Source organism: Heterodontus francisci, chromosome 39, assembly GCF_036365525.1.
Source record: "Heterodontus francisci isolate sHetFra1 chromosome 39, sHetFra1.hap1, whole genome shotgun sequence".
Lineage (NCBI taxonomy): Eukaryota > Metazoa > Chordata > Chondrichthyes > Heterodontiformes > Heterodontidae > Heterodontus > Heterodontus francisci.
In genome coordinates, this window is record NC_090409.1 from 30,693,541 (window position 1) to 30,714,868 (window position 21,328).

The 21,328-nt window shown below is 57.4% G+C and overlaps 1 protein-coding gene across 1 annotated transcript in view; it reads left to right on the plus strand.

Annotated features, from left to right (window-relative positions):
* Positions 1 to 21,328, plus strand: part of megf8 (multiple EGF-like-domains 8) — a 173,655-nt gene that overhangs the window by 110,971 nt on the left and 41,356 nt on the right. The window contains exons 27-30 of the mRNA XM_068018430.1: positions 39 to 149; positions 1,462 to 1,577; positions 6,675 to 6,870; positions 12,410 to 12,581. Of these exons, the coding sequence (XP_067874531.1) occupies positions 39 to 149; positions 1,462 to 1,577; positions 6,675 to 6,870; positions 12,410 to 12,581 (595 nt within the window). The remainder of the gene's footprint in view (positions 1 to 38; positions 150 to 1,461; positions 1,578 to 6,674; positions 6,871 to 12,409; positions 12,582 to 21,328) is intronic.

Consider the following 21,328-nt stretch of genomic DNA (forward strand, 5'->3'; position numbering starts at 1 on the left):
GTGTGGGGATTTCTAACTCTCGCTTTGGTGATCCACAGACCACGGGACACTGCGTCTGTGCTGATGGATTTGCTGGGAGTGACTGCGGGACGGCCACGCATTCCGGAGCCATCGTCTGGGAACCTGTCACTGACGCGGAGATACTCTCAGTGAGTGCGCAACATATCTGTGACAGCTCACCCCCTACCCCTACCCCACCCCCCCCCGTCGTTCCTCCCTCTCTTCCCTCCCCCCCGTCGTTCCTCCCTCCCCCCGTCGTTCCTCCCTCCCCCCGTCGTTCCTCCCTCCCCCCGTCGTTCCTCCCTCTCTCCCTCCCCCGTCGTTCCTCCCTCCCCCCGTCGTTCCTCCCTCTCTCCCTCCCCCCGTCGTTCCTCCCTCTCTCCCTCCCCCGTCGTTCCTCCCTCTCTCCCTCCCCCGTCGTTCCTCCCTCTCTCCCTCCCCCCGTCGTTCCTCCCTCTCTCCCTCCCCCGTCGTTCCTCCCTCTCTCCCTCCCCCGTCGTTCCTCCCTCTCTCCCTCCCCCCGTCGTTCCTCCCTCTCTCCCTCCCCCCGTCGTTCCTCCCTCTCTCCCTCCCCCGTCGTTCCTCCCTCTCTCCCTCCCCCCGTCGTTCGTCCCTCTCTCCCTCCCCCGTCGTTCCTCCCTCTCTCCCTCCCCCGTCGTTCCTCCCTCTCTCCCTCCCCCGTCGTTCCTCTCTCTCTCCCTCCCCCCGTCGTTCCTCTCTCTCTCCCTCCCCCCGTCGTTCCTCTCTCTCTCCCTCCCCCCGTCGTTCCTCTCTCTCTCCCTCCCCCCGTCGTTCCTCTCTCTCTCCCTCCCCCCGTCGTTCCTCTCTCTCTCCCTCCCCCCGTCGTTCCTCTCTCTCTCCCTCCCCCCGTCGTTCCTCCCTCTCTCCCTCCCCCGTCGTTCCTCCCTCTCTCCCTCCCCCGTCGTTCCTCTCTCTCTCCCTCCCCCCGTCGTTCCTCCCTCTCTCCCTCCCCCCGTCGTTCCTCCCTCTCTCCCTCCCCCCGTCGTTCCTCTCTCTCTCCCTCCCCCCCCCCCCCCCCGTCGTTCCTCTCTCTGTCACCCCCCCCCCTCCGTCGTTCCTCTCTCTGTCACCCCCCCCTCCCCTCCGTCGTTCCCCTCGTTCCTCTCTCTCAGTCCCCCCTTCGTTCCTCTCTCTCCGTCCCCCCTTCGTTCCTCTCTCTGTGTCTCTCACTCCGTCCCCCGTCGTTCCCCTCTCTCTCTCCGTCACCCCTGTCCTCCCTCCCTCTCTCCGCCGCCCCCCCCCCCGGTCGTTCCTCCCTCCCTCTCTCCGCCCACCCCCCCCCCCCACCCTTTCGTTCCTCTCTCTCCCCCTCTCTCTCCGTCCCCCTGTCGTTCCACACTCTCTCCCTCTCTCTCTCCCCGTGCCCCAGTTGGTTGTCGTTGGTGACTTTGGAGATACAGGCCCTGTCTGAAAGTCCTGAATGTACCTGTTGATCCCCAGGAGGATGGAAACCCCCTCATGCGTCTCGGGCATTCGATGGTAGAAGGCCCTGATTCAACCCTCTGGATCTTTGGTGGATTGTCGGTCAGAGATGGCTTTCTGAGCGGTATTTACAAGTAAGTGGCACTCATCAATTCTTGGGGTTGGAGCTCCCATCTGGAAGGGTTGAAATTGCAACATTAATTCTGTCTGCTGTTCCCAGACTGTCGGCCATTTGCAGTGTGCCCGCTGCTCCCAGACTGTCGGCCATTTGCAGTGTGCCCGCTGCTCCCAGACTGTCGGCCATTTGCAGCGTGCCCGCTGCTCCCAGACTGTCGGCCATTTGCAGTGTGCCCGCTGCCCCCAGACTGTCGGCCATTTGCAGTGTGCCCGCTGCCCCCAGACTGTCGGCCATTTGCAGCGTGCCCGCTGCCCCCAGACTGTCGGCCATTTGCAGCGTGCCTGCTGCCCCCAGACTGTCGGCCATTTGCAGCGTGCCTGCTGCCCCCAGACTGTCGGCCATTTGCAGCGTGCCTGCTGCCCCCAGACTGTCGGCCATTTGCAGCGTGCCTGCTGCCCCCAGACTGTCGGCCATTTGCAGCGTGCCTGCTGCCCCCAGACTGTCGGCCATTTGCAGTGTGCCTGCTGCCCCCAGACTGTCGGCCATTTGCAGTGTGCCTGCTGCCCCCAGACTGTCGGCCATTTGCAGTGTGCCTGCTGCTCCCAGACTGTCGGCCATTTGCAGCGTGCCTGCTGTTCCCAGACTGTCGGCCATTTGCAGCGTGCCTGCTGTTCCCAGACTGTCGGCCATTTGCAGCGTGCCTGCTGTTCCCAGACTGTCGGCCATTTGCAGCGTGCCCGCTGCCCCCAGACTGTCGGCCATTTTCAGTGTGCTCGCTGCTCCCAAACAGTCGGCCATTTGCAGTGTGCCTGCTGCTCCCAGACTGTCGGCCATTTGCAGTGTGCCCGCTGTTCCCAGACTGTCGGCCATTTGCAGCGTGCCCGCTGTTCCCAGACTGTCGGCCATTTGCAGTGTGCCTGCTGCTCCCAGACTGTCGGCCATTTGCAGTGTGCCTGCTGCTCCCAGACTGTCGGCCATTTGCAGTGTGCCTGCTGCTCCCAGACTGTCGGCCATTTGCAGTGTGCCTGCTGCTCCCAGACTGTCGGCCATTTGCAGTGTGCCTGCTGCTCCCAGACTGTCGGCCATTTGCAGTGTGCCTGCTGCCCCCAGACTGTCGGCCATTTGCAGTGTGCCTGCTGCCCCCAGACTGTCGGCCATTTGCAGTGTGCCTGCTGCCCCCAGACTGTCGGCCATTTGCAGTGTGCCTGCTGCTCCCAGACTGTCGGCCATTTGCAGCGTGCCTGCTGTTCCCAGACTGTCGGCCATTTGCAGCGTGCCTGCTGTTCCCAGACTGTCGGCCATTTGCAGCGTGCCCGCTGTTCCCAGACTGTCGGCCATTTTCAGCGTGCCCGCTGCCCCCAGACTGTCGGCCATTTTCAGTGTGCTCGCTGCTCCCAAACAGTCGGCCATTTGCAGTGTGCCTGCTGCTCCCAGACTGTCGGCCATTTGCAGTGTGCCCGCTGTTCCCAGACTGTCGGCCATTTGCAGCGTGCCCGCTGTTCCCAGACTGTCGGCCATTTGCAGTGTGCCTGCTGCTCCCAGACTGTCGGCCATTTGCAGTGTGCCTGCTGCTCCCAGACTGTCGGCCATTTGCAGTGTGCCTGCTGCTCCCAGACTGTCGGCCATTTGCAGTGTGCCTGCTGCTCCCAGACTGTCGGCCATTTGCAGTGTGCCTGCTGCTCCCAGACTGTCGGCCATTTGCAGTGTGCCTGCTGCTCCCAGACTGTCGGCCATTTGCAGTGTGCCCGCTGCTCCCAGACTGTCGACCATTTGCAGTGTGCCCGCTGCTCCCAGACTGTCGGCCATTTGCAGCGTGCCTGCTGCCCCCAGACTGTCGGCCATTTGCAGCGTGCCTGCTGCCCCCAGACTGTCGGCCATTTGCAGCGTGCCTGCTGCCCCCAGACTGTCGGCCATTTGCAGCGTGCCTGCTGCCCCCAGACTGTCGGCCATTTGCAGCGTGCCTGCTGCCCCCAGACTGTCGGCCATTTGCAGCGTGCCTGCTGCCCCCAGACTGTCGGCCATTTGCAGCGTGCCTGCTGCCCCCAGACTGTCGGCCATTTGCAGCGTGCCTGCTGCCCCCAGACTGTCGGCCATTTGCAGCGTGCCTGCTGCCCCCAGACTGTCGGCCATTTGCAGCGTGCCTGCTGCCCCCAGACTGTCGGCCATTTGCAGTGTGCCTGCTGCCCCCAGACTGTCGGCCATTTGCAGCGTGCCTGCTGCCCCCAGACTGTCGGCCATTTGCAGCGTGCCTGCTGCTCCCAGACTGTCGGCCATTTGCAGCGTGCCTGCTGCTCCCAGACTGTCGGCCATTTGCAGCGTGCCTGCTGCTCCCAGACTGTCGGCCATTTGCAGTGTGCCTGCTGTTCCCAGACTGTCGGCCATTTGCAGCGTGCCCGCTGTTCCCAGACTGTCGGCCATTTTCAGCGTGCCCGCTGCCCCCAGACTGTCGTCCATTTGCAGTGTGCCTGCTGCCCCCAGACTGTCGGCCATTTGCAGTGTGCCTGCTGCCCCCAGACTGTCGGCCATTTGCAGTGTGCCTGCTGCCCCCAGACTGTCGGCCATTTGCAGTGTGCCTGCTGCCCCCAGACTGTCGGCCATTTGCAGTGTGCCTGCTGCCCCCAGACTGTCGGCCATTTGCAGCGTGCCTGCTGCCCCCAGACTGTCGGCCATTTGCAGCGTGCCTGCTGCCCCCAGACTGTCGGCCATTTGCAGTGTGCCTGCTGCCCCCAGACTGTCGGCCATTTGCAGTGTGCCTGCTGCCCCCAGACTGTCGGCCATTTGCAGTGTGCCTGCTGCCCCCAGACTGTCTGCCATTTGCAGTGTGCCTGCTGCTCCCAGACTGTCGGCCATTTGCAGCGTGCCTGCTGTTCCCAGACTGTCGGCCATTTGCAGCGTGCCCGCTGTTCCCAGACTGTCGGCCATTTGCAGCGTGCCCGCTGTTCCCAGACTGTCGGCCATTTGCAGCGTGCCTGCTGCTCCCAGACTGTCGGCCATTTGCAGTGTGCTCGCTGTTCCCAGACTGTCGGCCATTTGCAGTGTGCTCGCTGTTCCCAGACTGTCGGCCATTTGCAGCGTGCCCGCTGTTCCCAGACTGTCGGCCATTTGCAGCGTGCCCGCTGTTCCCAGACTGTCGGCCATTTGCAGCGTGCCCGCTGTTCCCAGACTGTCGGCCATTTGCAGCGTGCCTGCTGCTCCCAGACTGTCGGCCATTTGCAGTGTGCCTGCTGCCCCCAGACTGTCGGCCATTTGCAGCGTGCCTGCTGCCCCCAGACTGTCGGCCATTTGCAGCGTGCCTGCTGCCCCCAGTCTGTCGGCCATTTGCAGCGTGCCTGCTGCCCCCAGACTGTCGGCCATTTGCAGTGTGCCTGCTGCCCCCAGACTGTCGGCCATTTGCAGTGTGCCTGCTGCCCCCAGACTGTTGGCCATTTGCAGTGTGCCTGCTGCCCCCAGACTGTCGGCCATTTGCAGCGTGCCTGCTGCTCCCAGACTGTCGGCCATTTGCAGTGTGCCTGCTGTTCCCAGACTGTCGGCCATTTGCAGTGTGCCTGCTGTTCCCAGACTGTCGGCCATTTGCAGCGTGCCCGCTTTTCCCAGACTGTCGGCCATTTTCAGCGTGCCCGCTGCCCCCAGACTGTCGTCCATTTGCAGTGTGCCCGCTGCCCCCAGACTGTCGGCCATTTGCAGTGTGCCTGCTGCCCCCAGACTGTCGGCCATTTGCAGTGTGCCTGCTGCCCCCAGACTGTCGGCCATTTGCAGTGTGCCTGCTGCCCCCAGACTGTCGGCCATTTGCAGTGTGCCTGCTGCCCCCAGACTGTCGGCCATTTGCAGTGTGCCTGCTGCCCCCAGACTGTCGGCCATTTGCAGTGTGCCTGCTGCCCCCAGACTGTCGGCCATTTGCAGTGTGCCTGCTGCCCCCAGACTGTCGGCCATTTGCAGTGTGCCTGCTGCCCCCAGACTGTCGGCCATTTGCAGTGTGCCTGCTGCCCCCAGACTGTCGGCCATTTGCAGTGTGCCTGCTGCCCCCAGACTGTCGGCCATTTGCAGTGTGCCTGTTGCCCCCAGACTGTCGGCCATTTGCAGTGTGCCTGCTGCTCCCAGACTGTCGGCCATTTGCAGTGTGCCCGCTGCTCCCAGACTGTCGGCCATTTGCAGCGTGCCCGCTGCTCCCAGACTGTCGGCCATTTGCAGCGTGCCCGCTGCTCCCAGACTGTCGGCCATTTGCAGCGTGCCCGCTGCTCCCAGACTGTCGGCCATTTGCAGCGTGCCCGCTGCTCCCAGACTGTCGGCCATTTGCAGCGTGCCCGCTGCTCCCAGACTGTCGGCCATTTGCAGCGTGCCCGCTGCTCCCAGACTGTCGGCCATTTGCAGCGTGCCCGCTGCTCCCAGACTGTCGGCCATTTGCAGCGTGCCCGCTGCTCCCAGACTGTCGGCCAGTTGCAGCGTGCCCGCTGCTCCCAGACTGACGGCCAGTTGCAGCGTGCCCGCTGCTCCCAGACTGTCGGCCAGTTGCAGCGTGCCCGCTGCTCCCAGACTGTCGGCCAGTTGCAGCGTGCCCGCTGCTCCCAGACTGTCGGCCAGTTGCAGCGTGCCCGCTGCTCCCAGACTGTCGGCCAGTTGCAGCGTGCCCGCTGCTCCCAGACTGTCGGCCAGTTGCAGCGTGCCCGCTGCTCCCAGACTGTCGGCCAGTTGCAGCGTGCCCGCTGCTCCCAGACTGTTGGCCAGTTGCAGCGTGCCCGCTGCTCCCAGACTGTCGGCCATTTGCAGCGTGCCCGCTACTCCCAGAGTGTCGGCCATTTGCAGCGTGCCTGCTGTTCCCAGAGTTTCGGCCATTTGCAGCGTGCCTGCTACTCCCAGACTGTCGGCCATTTGCAGCGTGCCCGCTACTCCCAGACTGTCGGCCATTTGCAGTGGGTCATTTGGTAACTTTGCACCTTAACCAGTAATAAATGAAGAGACTATACACGAAATTAAAAGCAAAACACTGCAGTTGCTGGAAATCTGAAATAAAAACAAAATGTGCTGGAAATGCTCAGCAGGTCTGACTGTAGTTGTGGAAAGAGAAACAGAGTTAACGTTTCAAGTCAATAATCCTCCCATGTCTGTTCTCCTTCAGGTATTCTGTCTCTGATGGGCATTGGAGCAAGGAGATAAGGACCGTGAGTCTGGGCCCCAGCGCACGCTACTTCCATGCAGCTGTCTCCATCCCTTCTCAGGATACCATGTATGTGGTTGGAGGGCTCACCACCACTGGAGTCACCAGCGACTTCTGGCTGCTCGACATGGCCAGGCTGCAGTGGAGAACAGAGACGGTATGCGTTTGTTTTATTTACACCACAAGGCACCACTCAACCGCCTGTGTATCGCGAGGGGGATTGACACCAGGTCACAGGGCAAGCTGCAACTCTGAACCGAGCTTGTTCATCGCAGCCCTCGCTGAGAGACGAAACCCCTGTCACTGTCAGTAATAAACAGGGAGACTGTACACCCCGTGTCACTGTGAGAAATACACAGGGAGACTGTACGTCCCGTGTCACTGTCAGTAATACACAGGGAGACTGTACACCCCGTGTCACTGTGAGAAATACACAGGGAGACTGTACGTCCCGTGTCACTGTGAGAAATACACAGGGAGACTGTACACCCCGTGTCACTGTGAGAAATACACAGGGAGACTGTACGTCCCGTGTCACTGTGAGAAATACACAGGGAGACTGTACGTCCCGTGTCACTGTGAGAAATACACAGGGAGACTGTACGTCCCGTGTCACTGTCAGTAATACACAGGGAGACTGTACGTCCCGTGTCACTGTCAGTAATACACAGGGAGACTGTAAGTCCCGTGTCACTGTCAGTAATACACAGGGAGACTGTACGTCCCCTGTCACTGTCAGTAATACACAGGGAGACTGTACGTCCCGTGTCACTGTCAGTAATAGACAGGGAGACTGTACGTCCCGGGTTATTGTCAGTAATACACAGGGAGACTGTACGTCCCGGGTTACTGTCAGTAATACACAGGGAGACTGTACGTCCCGTCTCACTGTCAGTAATACACAGGGAGACTGTATGTCCCGTGTCACTGTCAGTAATACACAGAAAGACTGTACATGTCACCCTCATGCAGGTAATGAGGTGACTCCTCACACCGGACTGAGTCTTGTGGATAATGAGGTGACTCCTCACACCGGACTGAGTCTTGTAGATAATGAGGTCACTCCTCACACCGGACTGAGTCTTGTAGATAATGAGGTCACTCCTCACACCGGACTGAGTCTTGTTGATAATGAGGTGACTCCTCACACCGGACTGAGTCTTGTAGATAATGAGGTCACTCCTCACACCGGACTGAGTCTTGTAGATAATGAGGTGACTCCTCACACCGGACTGAGTCTTGTAGATAATGAGGTGACTCCTCACACCGGACTGAGTCTTGTAGATAATGAGGTCACTCCTCACACCGGACTGAGTCTTGTAGATAATGAGGTGACTCCTCACACCGGACTGAGTCTTGTGGATAATGAGGTCACTCCTCACACCGGACTGAGTCTTGTAGATAATGAGGTGACTCCTCACACCGGACTGAGTCTTGTAGATAATGAGGTGACTCCTCACACCGGACTGAGTCTTGTAGATAATGAGGTCACTCCTCACACCGGACTGAGTCTTGTAGATAATGAGGTGACTCCTCACACCGGACTGAGTCTTGTAGATAATGAGGTCACTCCTCACACCGGACTGAGTCTTGTAGATAATGAGGTGACTCCTCACACCAGACTGAGTCTTGTAGATAATGAGGTGACTCCTCACACCGGACTGAGTCTTGTAGATAATGAGGTCACTCCTCACACCGGACTGAGTCTTGTAGATAATGAGGTCACTCCTCACACCGGACTGAGTCTTGTAGATAATGAGGTCACTCCTCACACCGGACTGAGTCTTGTAGATAATGAGGTCACTCCTCACACCGGACTGAGTCTTGTAGATAATGAGGTGACTCCTCACACCGGACTGAGTCTTGTAGATAATGAGGTCACTCCTCACACCGGACTGAGTCTTGTAGATAATGAGGTCACTCCTCACACCGGACTGAGTCTTGTAGATAATGAGGTCACTCCTCACACCGGACTGAGTCTTGTAGATAATGAGGTCACTCCTCACACCGGACTGAGTCTTGTAGATAATGAGGTCACTCCTCACACCGGACTGAGTCTTGTAGATAATGAGGTCACTCCTCACACCGGACTGAGTCTTGTAGATAATGAGGTCACTCCTCACACCGGACTGAGTCTTGTAGATAATGAGGTCACTCCTCACACCGGACTGAGTCTTGCAGATAATGAGGTGACTCCTCACACCGGACTGAGTCTTGTGGATAATGAGGTCACTCCTCACACCGGACTGAGTCTTGTTGATAATGAGGTGACTCCTCACACCGGACTGAGTCTTGTAGATAATGAGGTCACTCCTCACACCGGACTGAGTCTTGTGGATAATGAGGTGACTCCTCACACCGGACTGAGTCTTGTAGATAATGAGGTCACTCCTCACACCGGACTGAGTCTTGTAGATAATGAGGTCACTCCTCACACCGGACTGAGTCTTGTAGATAATGAGGTCACTCCTCACACCGGACTGAGTCTTGTAGATAATGAGGTCACTCCTCACACCGGACTGAGTCTTGTAGATAATGAGGTCACTCCTCACACCGGACTGAGTCTTGTTGATAATGAGGTGACTCCTCACACCGGACTGAGTCTTGTGGATAATGAGGTCACTCCTCACACCGGACTGAGTCTTGTGGATAATGAGGTGACTCCTCACACCGGACTGAGTCTTGTGGATAATGAGGTCACTCCTCACACCGGACTGAGTCTTGTTGATAATGAGGTGACTCCTCACACCGGACTGAGTCTTGTAGATAATGAGGTCACTCCTCACACTGGACTGAGTCTTGTAGATAATGAGGTGACTCCTCACACCGGACTGAGTCTTGTTGATAATGAGGTCACTCCTCACACCGGACTGAGTCTTGTAGATAATGAGGTCACTCCTCACACCGGACTGAGTCTTGTAGATAATGAGGTCACTCCTCACACCAGACTGAGTCTTGTAGATAATGAGGTGACTCCTCACACCGGACTGAGTCTTGTGGATAATGAGGTCACTCCTCACACCGGACTGAGTCTTGTAGATAATGAGGTGACTCCTCACACCGGACTGAGTCTTGTAGATAATGAGGTGACTCCTCACACCGGACTGAGTCTTGTAGATAATGAGGTCACTCCTCACACCGGACTGAGTCTTGTAGATAATGAGGTCACTCCTCACACCGGACTGAGTCTTGTAGATAATGAGGTGACTCCTCACACCGGACTGAGTCTTGTAGATAATGAGGTCACTCCTCACACCGGACTGAGTCTTGTGGATAATGAGGTGACTCCTCACACCGGACTGAGTCTTGTAGATAATGAGGTCACTCCTCACACCGGACTGAGTCTTGTAGATAATGAGGTCACTCCTCACACCAGACTGAGTCTTGTAGATAATGAGGTGACTCCTCACACCGGACTGAGTCTTGTGGATAATGAGGTCACTCCTCACACCGGACTGAGTCTTGTAGATAATGAGGTGACTCCTCACACCGGACTGAGTCTTGTAGATAATGAGGTGACTCCTCACACCGGACTGAGTCTTGTAGATAATGAGGTCACTCCTCACACCGGACTGAGTCTTGTAGATAATGAGGTCACTCCTCACACCGGACTGAGTCTTGTAGATAATGAGTTGACTCCTCACACCGGACTGAGTCTTGTAGATAATGAGGTGACTCCTCACACCGGACTGAGTCTTGTAGATAATGAGGTGACTCCTCACACCGGACTGAGTCTTGTAGATAATGAGGTGACTCCTCACACCGGACTGAGTCTTGTGGATAATGAGGTGACTCCTCACACCGGACTGAGTCTTGTTGATAATGAGGTGACTCCTCACACCGGACTGAGTCTTGTAGATAATGAGGTGACTCCTCACACCGGACTGAGTCTTGTAGATAATGAGGTGACTCCTCACACCGGACTGAGTCTTGTAGATAATGAGGTCACTCCTCACACCGGACTGAGTCTTGTAGATAATGAGGTGACTCCTCACACCGGACTGAGTCTTGTGGATAATGAGGTGACTCCTCACACCGGACTGAGTCTTGTGGATAATGAGGTCACTCCTCACACCGGACTGAGTCTTGTGGATAATGAGGTGACTCCTCACACCGGACTGAGTCTTGTGGATAATGAGGTCACTCCTCACACCGGACTGAGTCTTGTAGATAATGAGGTCACTCCTCACACCGGACTGAGTCTTGTGGATAATGAGGTGACTCCTCACACCGGACTGAGTCTTGTAGATAATGAGGTCACTCCTCACACTGGACTGAGTCTTGTGGATAATGAGGTGACTCCTCACACCGGACTGAGTCTTGTACTACTCTGAGCCAGCCCTACAGCGATGTTCTGTGCTGAGATAACATTGCTCCGACAACCACCTTCCTTCGCATCAGGCTGACTCTGGCCATTGGAGGCTGTTCCCTTTGACCCTCATTGACCTTATGATGATGAAGCATTCTGGAGCTGAGCTGTTCTGGTGAAACCCCAACTAATTTTCTGGTTTCTGAGGTAGCTGCTGCTTGTTGTCTCCGTCCATCACCTTCCTTCTGGCTGCGGAGAGGCTGATCGGCCGGGGGCTCGGCACTTTGGTGTCATGTGTCCCGGACGTAGCTGGACTACTTTCCACAGGGCCGACTCGCTGCCAGTGACATTAATATCGAGGATGCTCAAGAGGCCAGAATTAGAGGCGTGCAGATATCTCAGAGGGTTGTCGGGCTACAGAGATAGGCAAGGGCGAGGCCATGGAGGGATTTGAAAACCAGGATGAGAATTTTCAATTCAAGACTTACCTTGAGCGGGAGCCAGTGTCGGCCAGTGAGCACAGGGGGTGATGGGGGAACGGGACTTGCTGCGAGTGAAGACACGGGCAGCAGAGTTTTGGGCGACCTCGAGTTTACGGAGGGCAGAATGTGGGAGTCCGGCCAGGAGTGCGTTGGGATCGTCAAGTCTGGAGGTAACGGAGGCTGGAATGAGGGTTTCAGCAGCAGATGAGCTGAGACACGGGCGATGCGACAGAGGTGGAAGGAGACGGTCTGAGTGATGGTGTGAATATGAGGGCCGAAGGTCATGTCGGGGTCGAACGTGACACCGAGGTTGCAGGCAGGCTGGCTTAATGGAAGACTGTTGCCAGGGAGCGGGATGGAGTTGGTAGCCAGGGAACAGAAGCTGGAGTGGGAACTGAAAACAGTGGTTTCAGTCTTCCCGATATTTAATTGGAGGAAATTTCTGCTCATCTCGTACTGGATGTCAGAGAAACAATCTGATAATTTAGTGACAGTGGAAGATTGGAGAGAGGTGGAGCTGAGTGTTATCAGCGTACACGTGAAAACAAACACGGTACTTTCGGACGATGTCGCCGAGGGGCAGCTTGTCGATGAGAAACAGGAGGGGCCGAGGACAGATCATTGGAGGACCCCAGAGGTAACGGTGCAGGAGCAGGAAGAGAGGCCATTGCAAGTGATTCCCTGGCTGCAATTAGATAGATCAGAATGGAACCAGGGGAGAGCAGTCCCACCCAGCCGGACGACAGTGGAGAGGGGTTGGAGGACGACAGTGTGGTCACCTGTGTCAAAGGCTGCTTTCGATACTGTGCCAGGGTGGAGACCTGATTGGAGGGTCAGCCTGGGAGCCCAGTGTCCGCACTGGGTTACTGTTCTCCTAACACTGCTTTATTTTTCCTTCCTTCCAGCCGGAGATGATGCCCACAGTTGCTGGTCACACTCTGACCCGGTGCCAGGAGTCCTTGCTGCTGCTGGTCGGGGGTTACTCCCCCCAGAACGGCTTCAATAACAAACTGCTGGAGTACAACATCGAGTCGGCAACCTGGAGTATCAACCAGCACACAGGGACTGCACCCACAGGTCAGAAACAAGCAGAGGGATCAGACCAGTTAAACAACACACTGAGAGGGGCTCGGGATATCAGAGACCCCAACACTGAATCATGGAGTGAGGGCAGAGGCATGCATTGTACTCGGACACTGACCGCACACCACAGGAGGAGAGAGGGGCTTACAGTGTACACAGACACTGACCACACACCACAGGAGGAGAGAGGGGCTCACAGTGTACACAGACCCTGACCACACACCACAGGAGGAGAGAGGGGCTCACAGTGTACACACACTGACCACACACCACAGGAGGAGAGAGGGGCTCACAGTGTACACAGACCCTGACCACACACCACAGGAGGAGAGAGGGGCTCACAGTGTACACACACTGACCACACACCACAGGAGGAGAGAGAGGCTCACAGTGTACACAGACACTGACCGCACACCACAGGAGGAGAGAGGGGCTCACAGTGTACACAGACACTGACCGCACACCACAGGAGGAGAGAGGGGCTCACAGTGTACACAGACCCTGACCACACACCACAGGAGGAGAGAGGGGCTTACAGTGTACACAGACACTGACCGCACACCACAGGAGGAGAGAGGGGCTCACAGTGTACACAGACCCTGACCACACACCACAGGAGGAGAGAGGGGCTCACAGTGTACACAGACACTGACCATAAACCACAGGAGGAGAGAGGGGCTCACAGTGTACACAGACACTGACCGCACACCACAGGAGGAGAGAGGGGCTCACAGTGTACACACACTGACCACACACCACAGGAGGAGAGAGGGGCTCACAGTGTACACAGACTGACCACACAACACAGGAGGAGAGAGGGGCTCACAGTGTACACAGACACTGACCGCACACCACAGGAGGAGAGAGGGGCTCACTGTACACACACTGACCACACACCACAGGAGGAGAGAGGGGCTCACAGTCTACTCGGACACTGACCGCACACCACAGGAGGAGAGAGGGGCTCACAGTGTACACAGACACTGACCATAAACCACAGGAGGAGAGAGGGGCTCACAGTGTACACAGACCCTGACCACACACCACAGGAGGAGAGAGGGGCTCACAGTGTACACAGACACTGACCACAAACCACAGGAGGAGAGAGGGGCTCACAGTGTACACAGACCCTGACCACACACCACAGGAGGAGAGAGGGGCTCACAGTGTACACAGACACTGACCACAAACCACAGGAGGAGGGAGGGGCTCACAGTGTACACAGACCCTGACCACACACCACAGGAGGAGAGAGGGGCTCACAGTGTACACAGACACTGACCATAAACCACAGGAGGAGTGAGAGTCTCACAGTGTACACAAACACTGACGCACACCACAGGAGGAGAGAGGGGCTCACAGTGTACACGGACACTGACCGCACACCACAGGAGGAGAGAGGGGCTCACAGTGTACACAGACACTGACCATAAACCACAGGAGGAGAGAGAGGCTCACAGTGTACACAGACACTGACCACACACCACAGGAGGAGAGAGGGGCTCACAGTGTACACAGACACTGACCATAAACCACAGGAGGAGAGAGGGGCTCACAGTGTACACAGACACTGACCACAAACCACAGGAGGAGAGAGGGGCTCACAGTGTACACAGACACTGACCATAAACCACAGGAGGAGAGAGAGGCTCACAGTGTACACAGACACTGACCGCACACCACAGGAGGAGAGAGGGGCTCACAGTGTACACAGACACTGACCACACACCACAGGAGGAGAGAGGGGCTCAGTGTACACAGACCCTGACCACACACCACAGGAGGAGAGAGGGGCTCACAGTGTACACAGACACTGACTGCACACCACAGGAGGAGAGAGGGGCTCACAGTGTACACAGACCCTGGCCATAAACCACAGGAGGAGAGGGGCTCACAGTGTACACAGACCCTGACCACACACCACAGGAGGAGAGAGGGGCTCACAGTGTACACAGACACTGACCACACACCACAGGAGGACAGAGGGGCTCACGGTGTACACACACTGACCACACACCACAGGAGGAGAGAGGGGCTCACAGTGTACACAGACTGACCACACACCACAGGAGGAGAGAGGGGCTCACAGTGTACACAGACACTGACCGCACACCACAGGAGGAGAGAGGGGCTCACAGTGTACACAGACACTGACCACACACCACAGGAGGAGAGAGGGGCTCACAGTGTACACAGACACTGACCACACACCACAGGAGGAGAGAGGGGCTCACAGTGTACACAGAGCCTGACTACACACCACAGGAGGAGAGAGGGGCTCACAATGTACACAGACACTGACCACACACCACAGGAGGAGAGAGGGGCTCACAGTGTACACAGACACTGACCATAAACCACAGCAGGAGAGAGGGGCTCACAGTGTACACAGACCCTGACCACACACCACAGGAGGAGAGAGGGGTTCACAGTGTACACAGACACTGACCACACACCACAGGAGGAGAGAGGGGTTCACAGTGTGCACAGACACTGACCACACACCACAGGAGGAGAGAGGGGCTCACAGTGTACACAGACCCTGACCACACACCACAGGAGGAGAGAGGGGCTCACAGTGTACACAGACACTGACCACACACCACAGGAGGAGAGAGGGGCTCACAGTGTACACAGACCCTGACCACACACCACAGGAGGAGAGAGGGGCTCACAGTGTACACAGACACTGACCGCACACCACAGGAGGAGAGAGGGGCTCACAGTGTACACAGACACTGACCGCACACCACAGGAGGAGAGAGGGGCTCACAGTGGACACAGACACTGACTGCACACCACAGGAGGAGAGAGGGGCTCACAGTGTACACAGACCCTGGCCATAAACCACAGGAGGAGAGGGGCTCACAGTGTACACAGACACTGACCACACACCACAGGAGGAGAGAGAGGCTCACAGTGTACACAGACCTTGACCACACACCACAGGAGGAGAGAGGGGCTCACAGTGTACACAGACACTGACCACACACCACAGGAGGAGAGAGGGGCTCACGGTGTAGACACACTGACCACACACCACAGGAGGAGAGAGGGGCTCACAGTGTACACAGACTGACCACACACCACAGGAGGAGAGAGGGGCTCACAGTGTACACAGACACTGACCGCACACCACAGGAGGAGAGAGGGGCTCACAGTGTACACAGACACTGACCGCACACCACAGGAGGAGAGAGGGGCTCACAGTGTACACAGACACTGACCACACACCACAGGAGGAGAGAGGGGCTCACAGTGTACACAGACCCTGACCACACACCACAGGAGGAGAGAGGGGCTCACAATGTACACAGACACTGACCACACACCACAGGAGGAGAGAGGGGCTCACAGTGTACACAGACACTGACCATAAACCACAGCAGGAGAGAGGGGCTCACAGTGTACACAGACCCTGACCACACACCACAGGAGGAGAGAGGGGTTCACAGTGTACACAGACACTGACCACACACCACAGGAGGAGAGAGGGGTTCACAGTGTGCACAGACACTGACCACACACCACAGGAGGAGAGAGGGGCTCACAGTGTACACAGACCCTGACCACACACCACAGGAGGAGAGAGGGGCTCACAGTGTACACAGACACTGACCATAAACCACAGGAGGAGAGAGGGGCTCACAGTGTACACAGACACTGACCACACACCACAGGAGGAGAGAGGGGCTCACAGTGTACACAGACCCTGACCACACACCACAGGAGGAGAGAGGGGCTCACAATGTACACAGACACTGACCACACACCACAGGAGGAGAGAGGGGTTCACAGTGTACACAGACACTGACCACACACCACAGGAGGAGAGAGGGGTTCACAGTGTACACAGACCCTGACCATAAAACCACAGGAGGAGAGAGGGGCTCACAGTGTACACAGACCCTGACCACACACCACAGGAGGAGAGAGGGGCTCACAGTGTACACAGACACTGACCACAAACCACAGGAGGAGAGAGAGGCTCACAGTGTACACACACTGACCACACACCACAGGAGGAGAGAGGGGCTCACAGTGTACACAGACCCTGACCACACACCACAGGAGGAGAGAGGGGCTCACAGTGTACACAGACCCTGACCACACACCACAGGAGGAGAGAGGGGCTCACTGTACACACACTGACCACACACCACAGGAGGAGAGAGGGGCTCACAGTGTACTCGGACACTGACCGCACACCACAGGAGGAGAGAGGGGCTTACAGTGTACACAGACACTGACCACACACCACAGGAGGAGAGAGGGGCTCACAGTGTACACACACTGACCACACACCACAGGAGGAGAGAGGGGCTCACAGTGTGCACAGACCCTGACCCCACACCACAGGAGGAGAGAGGGGCTCACAGTGTACACAGACACTGACCACACACCACAGGAGGAAAGGGGCTCACAGTGTACACAGACCCTGACCACACACCACAGGAGGAGAGAGGGGCTCACAGTGTACACACACTGACCACACACCACAGGAGGAGAGAGGGGCTCACAGTGTACACAGACACTGACCACACACCACAGGAGGAAAGGGGCTCACAGTGTACACAGACACTGACCACACACCACAGGAGGAGAGAGGGGCTCACAGTGTACACAGACACTGACCACACACCACAGGAGGAGAGAGGGGCTCACAGTGTACACAGACACTGACCGCACACCACAGGAGGAGAGAGGGGCTCACAGTGTACACAGACCCTGACCACACACCACAGGAGGAGAGAGGATCTCACAGTGTACACAGACACTGACCGCACACCACAGGAGGAGAGAGAGGCTCACAGTGTACACAGACCCTGACCACACACCACAGGAGGAGAGAGGGGCTCACAGTGTACACAGACTGACCACACACCACAGGAGGAGAGAGGGGCTCACAGTGTACACAGACACTGACCATAAATCACAGGAGGAGAGAGGGGCTCACAGTGTACTCGGACACTGACCGCACACCACAGGAGGAGAGAGGGGCTCACAGTGTACACAGACACTGACCACACACCACAGGAGGAGAGAGGGGCTCACAGTGTACACAGACACTGACCACAAACCACAGGAGGAGAGAGGGGCTCACAGTGTACACAGACCCTGACCATAAACCACAGGAGGAGAGAGGGGCTCACAGTGTACTCGGACACTGACCGCACACCACAGGAGGAGAGAGGGGCTCACAGTGTACACAGACTGACCACACACCACAGGAGGAGAGAGGGGCTCACAGTGTACACAGACACTGACCGCACACCACAGGAGGAGAGAGGGGCTCACAGTGTACACAGACCCTGACCACACACCACAGGAGGAGAGAGGGGCTCACAGTGTACACACACTGACCACACACCACAGGAGGAGAGAGAGGCTCACAGTGTACACAGACCCTGACCATAAAACCACAGGAGGAGAGAGGGGCTCACAGTGTACACAGACCCTGACCACACACCACAGGAGGAGAGAGGGGCTCACAGTGTACACAGACACTGACCACAAACCACAGGAGGAGAGAGAGGCTCACAGTGTACACACACTGACCACACACCACAGGAGGAGAGAGGGGCTCACAGTGTACACAGACCCTGACCACACACCACAGGAGGAGAGAGGGGCTCACAGTGTACACAGACCCTGACCACACACCACAGGAGGAGAGAGGGGCTCACAGTGTACACACACTGACCACACACCACAGGAGGAGAGAGGGGCTCACAGTGTACTCGGACACTGACCGCACACCACAGGAGGAGAGAGGGGCTTACAGTGTACACAGACACTGACCACACACCACAGGAGGAGAGAGGGGCTCACAGTGTACACACACTGACCACACACCACAGGAGGAGAGAGGGGCTCACAGTGTGCACAGACCCTGACCACACACCACAGGAGGAGAGAGGGGCTCACAGTGTACACAGACACTGACCACACACCACAGGAGGAAAGGGGCTCACAGTGTACACAGACCCTGACCACACACCACAGGAGGAGAGAGGGGCTCACAGTGTACACAGACACTGACCACACACCACAGGAGGAGAGAGGGGCTCACAGTGTACACAGACACTGACCACACACCACAGGAGGAAAGGGGCTCACAGTGTACACACACTGACCACACACCACAGGAGGAGAGAGGGGCTCACAGTGTACACAGACACTGACCACACACCACAGGAGGAAAGGGGCTCACAGTGTACACAGACACTGACCACACACCACAGGAGGAGAGAGGGGCTCACAGTGTACACAGACACTGACCACACACCACAGGAGGAGAGAGGGGCTCACAGTGTACACAGACACTGACCGCACACCACAGGAGGAGAGAGGGGCTCACAGTGTACACAGACCCTGACCACACACCACAGGAGGAGAGAGGATCTCACAGTGTACACAGACCCTGACCACACACCACAGGAGGAGAGAGGATCTCACAGTGTACACAGACACTGACCACATACCACAGGAGGAGAGAGGGGCTCACAGTGCACACAGACCCTGACCACACACCACAGGAGGAGAGAGGGGCTCACAGTGTACACAGACTGACCACACACCACAGGAGGAGAGAGGGGCTCACAGTGTACACAGACACTGACCATAAATCACAGGAGGAGAGAGGGGCTCACAGTGTACACAGACCCTGACCATAAACCACAGGAGGAGAGAGGGGCTCACAGTGTACTCGGACACTGACCGCACACCACAGGAGGAGAGAGGGGCTCACAGTGTACACAGACTGACCACACACCACAGGAGGAGAGAGGGGCTCACAGTGTACAGAGACACTGACCGCACACCACAGGAGGAGAGAGGGGCTCACAGTGTACACACACTGACCACACACCACAGGAGGAGAGAGAGGCTCACAGTGTACACAGACACTGACCGCACACCACAGGAGGAGAGAGGGGCTCACAGTGTACACACACTGACCACACACCACAGGAGGAGAGAGGGGCTCACAGTGTACACACACTGACCACACACCACAGGAGGAGAGAGAAGCTCACAGTGTACACAGACCCTGACCATAAAACCACAGGAGGAGGGAGGGGCTCACAGTGTACACAGACCCTGACCACACACCACAGGAGGAGAGAGGGGCTCACAGTGTACACAGACACTGACCACAAACCACAGGAGGAGAGAGAGGCTCACAGTGTACACAGACTGACCACACACCACAGGAGGAGAGAGGGGCTCACAGTGTACACAGACCCTGACCACACACCACAGGAGGAGAGAGGGGCTCACAGTGTACACAGACCCTGACCACACACCACAGGAGGAGAGAGGGGCTCACTGTACACACACTGACCACACACCACAGGAGGAGAGAGGGGCTCACAGTGTACACAGACCCTGACCACACACCACAGGAGGAGAGAGGGGCTCACAGTGTACTCGGACACTGACCGCACACCACAGGAGGAGAGAGGGGCTCACAGTGTACTCGGACACTGACCGCACACCACAGGAGGAGAGAGGGGCTTACAGTGTACACAGACACTGACCACACACCACAGGAGGAGAGAGGGGCTCACAGTGTACACACACTGACCACACACCACAGGAGGAGAGAGGGGCTCACAGTGTGCACAGACCCTGACCACACACCACAGGAGGAGAGAGGGGCTCACAGTGTACACAGACACTGACCACACACCACAGGAGGAAAGGGGCTCACAGTGTACACAGACCCTGACCACACACCACAGGAGGAGAGAGGGGCTCACAGTGTACACACACTGACCACACACCACAGGAGGAGAGAGGGGCTCACAGTGTACACAGACACTGACCACACACCACAGGAGGAAAGGGGCTCACAGTGTACACAGACACTGACCACACACCACAGGAGGAGAGAGGGGCTCACAGTGTACACAGACACTGACCACACACCACAGGAGGAGAGAGTGGCTCACAGTGTACACAGACACTGACCGCACACCACAGGAGGAGAGAGGGGCTCACAGTGTACACAGACCCTGACCACACACCACAGGAGGAGAGAGGATCTCACAGTGTACACAGACACTGACCACACACCACAGGAGGAGAGAGGGGCTCACAGTGCACACAGACCCTGACCACACACCACAGGAGGAGAGAGGGGCTCACAGTGTACACAGACTGACCACACACCACAGGAGGAGAGAGGGGCTCACAGTGTACACAGACACTGACCATAAATCACAGGAGGAGAGAGGGGCTCACAGTGTACACAGACCCTGACCATAAACCACAGGAGGAGAGAGGGGCTCACAGTGTACTCGGACACTGACCGCACACCACAGGAGGAGAGAGGGGCTCACAGTGTACACAGACACTGACCGCACACCACAGGAGGAGAGAGGGGCTCACAGTGTACACACACTGACCACACACCACAGGAGGAGAGAGGGGCTCACAGTGTACACACACTGACCACACACCACAGGAGGAGAGAGAGGCTCACAGTGTACACAGACACTGACCACACACCACAGGAGGAGAGAGGGGCTCACAGTGTACACAGACACTGACCATAAACCACAGGAGGAGAGAGGGGCTCACAGTGTACACAGACACTGACCACACACCACAGGAGGAGAGAGGGGCTCACAGTGTACACAGACACTGACCATAAACCACAGGAGGAGAGGGGCTCACAGTGTACACAGACACTGACCACACACCACAGGAGGAGAGAGGGGCTCACAGTGTACACA